Source organism: Primulina huaijiensis, chromosome 13 (assembly GCF_012295235.1).
Source record: "Primulina huaijiensis isolate GDHJ02 chromosome 13, ASM1229523v2, whole genome shotgun sequence".
Taxonomy (NCBI): Eukaryota; Viridiplantae; Streptophyta; class Magnoliopsida; order Lamiales; family Gesneriaceae; genus Primulina; species Primulina huaijiensis.
The window spans coordinates 18,377,500-18,387,767 of record NC_133318.1 but is presented as its reverse complement, the minus strand read 5'-3'; the positions used below and the strand labels follow the sequence as shown (position 1 = coordinate 18,387,767).

At 34.7% G+C, this 10,268-nt stretch overlaps 2 protein-coding genes across 5 annotated transcripts; one reads left to right on the top strand and one right to left on the bottom strand.

The window, feature by feature from the left end:
• Nucleotides 1–35: 35 nt before the first annotated feature.
• LOC140956405 (glucan endo-1,3-beta-glucosidase 8-like) lies at nucleotides 36–1,285 on the top strand. The gene has a single exon (XM_073413139.1). It carries the CDS (start codon nucleotides 137–139, stop codon nucleotides 1,214–1,216), a length of 1,080 nt encoding a protein of 359 aa, XP_073269240.1. The 5' UTR covers nucleotides 36–136; the 3' UTR covers nucleotides 1,217–1,285.
• Nucleotides 1,286–1,944: 659 nt separating this feature from the next.
• Nucleotides 1,945–4,802, bottom strand: LOC140991861 (V-type proton ATPase subunit D-like). 4 transcript variants are annotated; one of them, XM_073462023.1, is made up of 4 exons: nucleotides 4,637–4,719; nucleotides 3,741–3,936; nucleotides 3,403–3,447; nucleotides 1,945–3,111 (listed from the first exon to the last, which is right to left on the bottom strand). In XM_073462023.1, exon 4 carries the CDS (start codon nucleotides 3,092–3,094, stop codon nucleotides 2,309–2,311), a length of 786 nt encoding a protein of 261 aa, XP_073318124.1. In that variant the 5' UTR covers nucleotides 3,095–3,111; nucleotides 3,403–3,447; nucleotides 3,741–3,936; nucleotides 4,637–4,719; the 3' UTR covers nucleotides 1,945–2,308. The 4 variants fall into 4 exon arrangements, with proteins under 4 accessions (XP_073318124.1, XP_073318122.1, XP_073318123.1 ...); XM_073462021.1 differs by lacking the exon at nucleotides 3,741–3,936 and having other exon boundaries at nucleotides 4,637–4,802; XM_073462022.1 differs by lacking the exon at nucleotides 3,741–3,936 and having other exon boundaries at nucleotides 4,654–4,725.
• Nucleotides 4,803–10,268: the final 5,466 nt, after the last annotated feature.

Here is a 10,268-nt window from a genome sequence, read left to right as displayed (position 1 = left end):
ATATATGCTTGTTAAATGTTGTATAAAAAGGCTGGATTTTGAATGTGTTTTCAGGTATGTCACCATTGGAAATAATCCATATTCCCGAACATTCTACAACAAAATCTACGATAACGCGGTAGATGTCTTAACGATCATGCAAACACAGCTGAACAAACATGACATGTCATCTATCAAAGCAACAATCCCACATTACACTGATGTCTTCAATCTGACGAATACTTCGAGGCCATCAGAAACCGATTTCCGAGCAGATATCAAAGAGACAATGGTGAAATACGTGACATTCCTCAGAAAAAACGATGCTCCTTTCTTCTTGAGCATGTTCCCGATTCACTACGTGAACAACAATAGCTTGGATTTTGATTTTGCATTTATGGACAACAGATCGAGTCACAAGGTAAACGACGGAAACGCGACGTACACAAATGCATTCGAATTTTTATACGATTCATGTCATTGGGCTTTGGCTAAAGCCAACGCGACAAGCGTGAAAATCGTAATCGGAGCCATCGGTTGGCCTACGGATAGTTACCCAGGAGCCAACGTTGCAAATGCCGAACGTTTTTACAAAACCTTTCTCCCTTTTATCGCCAGTGGAAAAGGGACCCCCATGAGACCCAACCAGACGATCAACGTGTTCTTAAATAACTTGTCCGATGAAAACCGTTTGTTTCTCGATTTGGGCTCGTTCCAGCGTCATTGGGGGATCTATAAATTCAACGGGGAGCCCAAATACAGGATCGATTTCTCTGGAAAGGGAAGGGATTTGTATCCCAGTACGGCTAAAGGAGTGATATTCATGCCGAATAGGTGGTGTGTGTTTAATGGGAACTTGGACGACCCCGGGAAAGTGGAGTACATGAAGAGCCTGGCGTGCAGCGAATCGGATTGCTCAAGTTTGGACCTGGGGGGATCGTGCGAGAATTTAACTTATGTGGAGAAGGTTTCGTATGCATTCAACAGGTACTTCCAGACCAAGGGGCAGGCCTCTCAGACATCGGATGATAAATGCCACATGGGTGGATTGGGGAAGGTGGTGCCGAATGATCCATCTAACGGGAAATGCGAGTTTCCGGTGGAGATTTTGTCCGCTGAAAATGTCATTGAAGGAGCAACGTTTGGCGCCTCGGGCAGCAGCAGAGACAGAGTACATGGGCGGATGTCTCTATCAGCTGGGCTTTTAGCGTTGACGGTGCTTTGGATGATCTTATAGTGCTTCCGAGGAATAGGGAAGAAATTAGAAGTGTAGATCAATGATGAAAGAGTTGTACACTAATGAATCCGACTGAATTTTATTTTTTTCAGTTTTGGTGGCTCATATTAGATTATCTCGTGAAATCACAAGCCTAAATATGTAGTCAGTAATCGATAATAATAAGAGAATGTCTGTCCAGTCCAAGAATAAATACATTGAATAAGTAGGTTTAAAAATAAAATGTCATCAATCTCGCAAAAATAATTGCATTTGGCCACTCGAAACTCTTTTAACAATTTCCCCGAGCAAGTAATAAAAAATTAATTAATTAATTAATTAAATCTTAAATTATACCACCAATTTCAATATCAAATGCACATATATACATGCACACACATACGTGCAAGTATTTTTTTATTTTTTAAAAGTTTTGTTTTAAAAAATAATTTTTAAAATTTTTGTAAAATAAAAACAATTTAAATTGAATCGAGTCGAACCTGACTCAGACCCATCGGTTAACCCGATCTGTGCCCAAGCCCAGACCGCATGTTCCGTAACCCGGATTTTCTCGAACTCGGTCCATGACCAGGTCTAGCAACACTAAGAAGCTCGTGCTAGGACAGTAAAATTCGACCATCCAAACACAACTATATATATATATATATTCTCATCTCATTTTTATATAAGCTATTTATCCTTGGAAGCACAAAAAATGTCAAACTCCAGCTAACACCACGCCAGAACCATATTCAAAAAAATGAGAGCAATATTATACCGAAATTCTCCACCGAAAACAGGCACATCGCGTTTACAAGAACTGCTCTAAATTCAGTTCATTTATTTAGTACATTTTATCAAGACATTGCACATATGACGATAATTTGTACACATAAAGTCGGTCCACGACAATAACAGCCAGTCTTGTAATGGTAGGCCAAGGAAGCCCAAGCCAAGAAAATTCTCATAATTATGAGGTTTTATAAACCGAGAAAATAAACATCAACACACATAAGATATTATTTTGAATGATATAATATATCTTGCGCTAAACAAAACAAGGGGCTGAGCAGAGCCACAAAGAGTGATCGAGCAGATTAAACTAACCTTTATTCAAAAGATTATGTCCTCATCTTTCTGCATAGCTTGGGACAACATGTTGTGTGCCGAATTCATAGAAATGCCCTTCTTCAAAGAGATTTCCTCCGCAACCTTCTCGTCTGCATATGCCTTGGCAGCTTCACGCTGTCTCTCGAGCTCTCTCCTCTTGTAACCTTGTATCTTTTTCAGTCTAAAGAAATCCTCCCTTTCCAATTCATCTAACTCTCCCTTGATGTAACTTATTGTATTCTCTAGTCGTGGCTTTACAACATTCTCCAGGGCATTGACTCTACGATTTGTGGTCTTGATCGCCTCATCAAGGGTCAAGAATGAAGTTTGAAGACTGGCAAGCTCTACAAGAAGCTCGATAGATTTTATATATGCTGTGCGACAAGCTTGAACCTGTTGGCCTCCTCTTGCCAATCCAGTCAAGGCATTTTTAGTCTCTCCGTCAATGTAGTGTTCGAATTTAGGAAGTTTTACCCCAGCAATATTTTCCTGACGCGATCGCACCTTAAGTGACGCACTTTGGACATTTTCACGAACAATGTGCTTGATATTCTCACCAGCTACGTATTTAGCTTCCGTGAGAGCAAAAGAAGAACTTTTCATGATATCTCCCACTGACTCTTTTGTTGAGACGATCTTCTTGAGAATTTGTCGAAATTGCACGGTCAAAGCATCACTCTTCTTCTTGAGCAAAGCATGGCCTCTCGTAGCCCCAATAAGTCGAGCTTTCATTGCTCCAAGCATTGTAACAGTTGGAACAACATTCAAGCGCTGGCTCTGTCCAGACATTTTTTTTAATTTTATGGCTGAGAAGAAAAAAAGGAAAGTGATGGAAGGGTTGATAGTTAAAGCAGACATATAGTTTTTCTACTATCAGTTGGTCTTGTTTCAGTTTTGTTATTTGTTTGGGTTGAGGAGGGTGGGGAGGACTAGTCGGAAACTACATAAGATATGACTGACTATATGAGTGTATTGTGTTTTGGTGGAGTAAAGAATAAAGTTAATTTACATTTTATACAAATAAAAAATTAAGTATTTGCTGCAAATAATATCTCAGATAGAGCATTTAAATAATCAAGAACAGAAAACAAAATTACCAGACAAATCTCTTTCTCAACTAGACGTTTATTTTTCCTATGCACCTGAAACAACAAACCGCAAAAATATAACAATTTTCAGAGCAATGATGTTGAACATAGCCTCGTTTAATTGAATAGGTTATATGCATGAACTGGTATAAAAATGGACCAATTTCTAATAATTGAATCTCCTCGGAATAGACAAAAAATAAGAAGGGGACAAAATCATTTATAGTAATAAGACAGTTCGATTCCGATTAAATTTTTTTTTTTTTTTGTCCAATTGATTTAATTTCAATCAAAGAACATTTCAAGTAAATAAAACTTTTACTTTCTTCACATGAAAGAATACTGACCAGACTCTGTTTACTTCTTGCCATACGTATAATAGTTTAACCCTTCTGAACTAATCTAGAACGAATCCCTAATTTCCATCAAATTCGAAGTCAAGCAAGAAGAATTTAAGCGAGCAGATACTTCCTTAATAATTCTCAGTTTCTCTGCTAGCATCCAAAACCAAGCACAGCATGCAGACAACTTATGTAATTTTGTCTGAACGAAGATGAAGACGTGAAAGAGAGTGAAAAAAAATAATAAGAAAGAGATTGATCTGGTAATTTTGTTTCTTATTCATGAATACTTAAGTGCTCTAACAACGCAGGGTAAGAACACAAATCATGGAAAAACAATCTAAATTTCCTAACATTATCTTTTTACCCCAAAATTAGCTCTGAACATAAAGTTACTAAGCTTCACTCTTGAGTGATTCGGAGATCATGGACAGTCTAATAAATTTCAAATAACGTACAATGAAGGAGAGAAATCACATAATCGACTACAGCTCATTTGGGAATCGGGCTTTTTGCAATTATGATAATGATCTTTTCATTGTGATGAGATCAATGGCTAAAACAGTTTGTATGCTGGAATCAATCGTAATTGACTGCTATGAATCTCTAAAGAATAAATCGAGTACTGATTCCAAATTAACGTTTCACAGCTTCAATACTCCATTCCATCAAAACAGATATAATACAGAACAATGCAAATAATCCATCACAGCATTTCCCTTTCAAGTCTCTCCAATTTATGTTAATTCAACCAAAAATAATACTAATAATAATCCAACGATGTAAGAACCCCAAATCTCTAACAACAAAAAAGATCGGAAGCGCATCATCATCGAGTAAAACAATTCAAAAACAAAACAAAAACATATTCCGAATTTCAAAACGAAATAAAAAAAACATACATGGAGGATCAGTTCACCTCTACCGGAGTTGAAATCGACGAGGAGTAAAGAAGGAGAAGGAGCTTGGAAGCTGATTTGGGGAATTAATTCTATTTGGGCATGGTGAGTGGTTTTGTGCTGTGAGAAGGGGTAGTTTTGGTATTTCATTAGTTTTCATCCAGTCGGATTCTCGTGTCGCTCTCATCCGTGCAGCAAAGGGATTTGGGATAAAAAGTTGTTCGGTTGCTTAGCATGAATTAGAAAAAAATCAAGAAAATTTTAATGTTTTTGTGCTTTTAAAACATAATAAATAATCCATTATAGATTATAATACTATTTAGGGAGTGTTCGAAATTACTAAGAAAAAACTTATTCTTGGATTTTGACTTTAAAAAAAATTTTGAAATAACTTCTGAAAATTTAATTGAAATCCAGAAGTTAATGAGACGTTGATTTTGATTAAAAAAACATTAGTATTAAAATCATTTATTTATTAAACACTTCCTACTTTAAATTTCATTTTGTTTTCAAACACGACTTCTAATTTTTCACATTTCTTCGAAATTTTATAAATTTAATAATTTTTTAAAAATTAGAAGTTGTTGCGAACACTACTTTAAATAATAAGAACGTATGTCTTTTTGTAATACAATACTAAATTATTAGTATGTTATTTTTTGGACAATAAAACTTGTAATATTATTAATGAAGATTGTTCTTTACAAGTTCTACTAGCCAATGTGGAAACTCGTCATTCACTCAAACAAATGATGGATGGGAGGAAGAAACAAAGGAAGCAATAACGTGGGCAACATGGTTTGCCGATCTGTGTTTGTGAACAATTTCTGAGGCTACCGGTACTTTCAAAAGTTCTCTGACTTCCAAGGCACACGCACCAGCATAACCTAGATCGTCTTGAGGAGTCATGACTGCTTGCACGGCTAGTAATGAGTCTGTTGCAATTTGGACATCCTGGAATTGTTTTTGGTACAAGAGTAGAACACCTTCCCTTATTGCTTGAAGCTCTCCATGGACTACTGATAGTGGTTGAGTGATTTGTTTTCCAAAAGCTAGTAGTAGCCTCTCTTGCTTGTCGCGGAGCACACCCCCTACGCTATAACGGTTTGATTTGTCATTGACGCAGACATCGACATTAAGTTTTAGGTTGCTACTAGGCGGAGGAGACCAGCTCTTTTCCTGTCTCGGCACCGAAGATGCAGAATGGTAGTATTTGAGCACAAAACAACATTGTATATTTGTATATGTAAAACAGTTGACGAAATATAAATCCATACATAAAATTATAATAAATAATTTCAAAATAAGTATTAATCTTGACTCCTCTGATATACCATATGAAATTTACAAATAACATGGATATATATGTAAATGTAAAATAAAAAAATGTCTTATCAGTAAGTCGATATATTCTCGACTATATTCATTTAGTAGTTAGCCAAAAAAATCTATTGAAATTGTCTCACGGAATAGTTTTCTGAAACGAGTCTCTAGTTCGACTCAAATCAAATTTCTTTTTATAACTAAAATATTTTTTTTTTGATTTGATTTGACTGTGATCCGTTATGGCTGAAAAAGCCCAACACTATACCTTTTTTAATAAATAAATAATTGTTGAAAAATAATATTTAAAATGTGTGTATTGAATATTTGAATGTTGAATATTTGAATGTTGAAAATTAGGTAAAATTAGGTGTTGAATATTGAAATTTGTGTATGATGATGAAGGTAATGATGTAATTTATTTTTGGATTATTTGTAAAAATTTTCTATAAATAGATCTCTCATTTGTGAAGAAAATCACAATTGAGTTGAGAGAAAAATATTATAAAGTGTGCAGTGTGATAATTTTGAGAGTTTGAGATTTTTACTTTTTACCGTAAATTTTTACTTTTTCACAACACGTTATCAGCACGAAGCTCTAAAAGTCCTCCATATTTTTCCAAGCTCCAAAACAGAAAAAAAATGTAACAAAAGTAATAATATTTATTTTATTGTTTATTTATTTATTTATTGTTTATATATTTACTATATAATATAATGTTATTATAAATAATAAAAATAAATTTTTCAAAAAACTTGTTATAAATCCTGAGAGGATGTTAAGACGACATCCCACACTCCCGGTAAGGGATACGACAAGTATAAAAGTCTATAAGGTTTTTAAACAAAATATCTTATGACACCTCGTTATAATATTGTGATATGATATACATAATTATTTAAAATAATACTAATATTATATACGCCATATTATTACCATAAAATTATACAAATACATACATTTATTTTTTTGTACACCAACGGTCATAAACGGTAACAAAACGGCTAGTTTTTGCCCTATAAATATGATCTCACAAACACATTCAATCACTCCAACTTTCTCTTCTTCTCTAAAATTATTCTTCATCAAATTTTTGAAGAAAAAAGAAGATGGCTTTCACAAAGTTATTTTTAATTATTTTGGTTATAATACTCACGAATCTTGTACTTATCGGAGAATATCCTCCTCATGTGTTTTCTTTATTTTTACGAATGCTTGTATTTGTTGTTTATCCATTACTTTGTATTGCAATATTCATTAACTAATAAAATGCATCATAATTTTTTTTAGTACCACCATGTCAAACTTGACAAAGCTCGAATTTGTTGCACTCGACATTACGGGGAAAAATTATATGCCATGGACTCTCGATGTAGAAATGCATCTTGAGTCATTGGGTCTAAGCGAGACCATTAAAGAAAATGGTATATCTTCATCACAAGAAAAAGCAAAAGCTATAATATTTTTGCGTCGACATCTCGATGAAGGTTTAAAATGTGAATATCTCATCGAAAAAGATCTCATGGCTCTGTGGAAAGGATTGAAAGAAAGATTTGAACATATAAGGGAAGTTATACTTCCGACCGCCCGTGATGAATGGAATATGTTAAGATTCCAAGATTTTAAGAAAGTCAGTGATTACAATTCAGCGATGTATCGAATAATCTCGCAGCTAAAATTTTGTGGACATGAGGTCACAGAATCGGAAATGCTTGAAAAAACATTTTCCACGTTTCACGCATCAAATATAACTTTACAGCAACAATATAGAGTGCGTGGATTTGCGAGATATTCTGAGCTCATCGCCTGTCTTCTTGTGGCGGAAAAAAACAACGAGCTACTAATGAGAAATCATCAGTCCCGACCCACTGGATCATCAGCATTTCCAGAAGTAAATGCTGTAAGTAAAAATGAATTTAAACCTGGAAACCAAAATCAAATTCAAAGACAAGGTTTTGGTCGAGGTCGAGGTCGTGGTCGTGGACGTGGACGTGGAATTGGTCGTGGTCGTGGTCGAGGCCGTGGTTTTGAAAACAATAGAGATAGTTATTTTTATAACTCATCTCAAAAGGGCGTCACGAACCACCCACAGAAAAGGCATCATGAGAACATGAGTGTTAATGAAAATCACTCGAAAAGATTTGAAAGTTCTTGTTTCAGATGCGGCACTCCAGGACATTGGTCTCGTATTTGTCGAGCCCCTGAGCACCTTTGCAAGCTCTATAAAGAATCGATAAAGGGGAAAGAAAAAGAGACCAACTTCACTGAGCGAAGTGACTGTTTGAGTGATTCATCTCATTTTGATGATGCTGATTTTATGAATGATTTCTCTGGAAATGATCAATATGTCGGTGGGATAGAAATGAACAATATTGATGCTGCAGATTTTCTCAATGATTTCTCTGAAAATGAACAATATAGTGGTAGAATATAAATGTACAATAATTTATTTTTCATGTATTTATATGATAATGTTTTATTGTACAATTATGATATGTGTTATATTTACATATGTATTGTCATTAATTTTTTTTCATTGCATATTTTTTGAAGTTCAAATATGAAAAATGCTATGAGCAAAGCTGAAGTTTGCATACCCGATAGTGGTACAACGCACACTATCCTCCTAGATAAAAGATATTTCTTGAAACTAAAACCAACAAAAACAACGATGAATACAATATCAGGTCCTGTAGACTTGATTAAAGGATGTGGTAACGCACAATTTTTGTTACCTAATGGTACAAAATTTTTGATCAATGATTCTTTATATTCATCACAATCGAAAAGAAATTTGTTGAGTTTTAATGATATATATTCCCATGGGTATGATACTCAAACAATGAATGAGGGGAATGAGAAATATATGTGTCTTACCACATATAAATCAGGAAAGAAATATGTGATTGAAAAACTACCAATGCTCCCTACTGGATTGCATCATACACATATACGTCCCATTGAATCAAACATGGTAGTTGATAATTCTTCAATATTAACCAATTGGCATGATCGATTAGGACATCCTGGTTCAACAATGATGCGAAGAATTATAGAAAATACACATGGTCATCCGTTAAAAGACCAGAAGAGCTTTCAGAATAATAAGTTTCAATGTAAAGCATGTTCTCTTGGAAAACTTATTATAAGACCATCACCAGTCAAAATCCAAACTGAATCAACAATGTTTCTTGAACGTATTCAGGGTGATATTTGTGGACCAATTCATCCATCATGTGGACCATTAAGATACTTTATGATATTGATTGATGCCTCTAGCAGATGGTCACATGTATGTTTATTGTCAACTCGAAATGTTGCATTTGCAAGATTACTTGCTCAAATAATAAAATTGACGAATCAATTTCCCGATTATGCAATCAAGAATATTAGACTTGATAATGCTGGTGAATTTACTTCCCAGACTTTCAATGATTATCGTATGTCTATGGGAATCATTGTTGAGCATCCTGTTGCTCATGTACATACACAGAATGGATTGGCTGAATCATTGATTAAACGTCTGCAAATGATTACTAGACCAATGATTATGAAAAAAAAGCTCCCTATTTCTATATGGGGACATGCAATTTTACATGCCGCTGCATTAATTCGCATCAGACCAAGTGCATATCATAAATACTCCCAATTGCAGCTTGCATTTGTTAAAGAACCAGACATTTCTCATCTGAGAATTTTTGGATGTATGGTGTATGTGCCTATTGCACCACCTCAACGAAAGAAAATGGGACCTCAAAGAAAGATTGGTATTTATATCGGTTATGATAGTCCATCAATCATTCGATATCTTAACCTCAGACATGCGACGTGTTCACAGCACGTTTTGCTGATTGTCATTTTAATGAGGAAATTTTCCCAATGTTAGGGGGAGACAAGAAACATACCGAAAAAGAAATTACATGGTATGTATCATCATTGTTACATCTGGATCCAAGAACACAACAATGTGAAAAATATATACATCAAATTGTGCACTTGCAAAGAATAGAAAATCAAATACCAGATGCATTTACAGATACAAAAAGGGTAANGCAATCAAGAATATTAGACTTGATAATGCTGGTGAATTTACTTCCCAGACTTTCAATGATTATCGTATGTCTATGGGAATCATTGTTGAGCATCCTGTTGCTCATGTACATACACAGAATGGATTGGCTGAATCATTGATTAAACGTCTGCAAATGATTACTAGACCAATGATTATGAAAAAAAAGCTCNCGATGATCACAAAATAAAGAATATTGTTCTTGAAGAAACACATGATGATCACAAAATAGAGAATGTTGT

Coding starts and splice junctions, on each gene's coding strand:
- LOC140991861 (XM_073462021.1), bottom strand. CDS start 3,094: ATGTCTGGACAGAGCCAGCGCTTGAATGTTGTTCCAACTGTTACAATG.
- LOC140956405 (XM_073413139.1), top strand. CDS start 137: ATGCAAACACAGCTGAACAAACATGACATGTCATCTATCAAAGCAACA.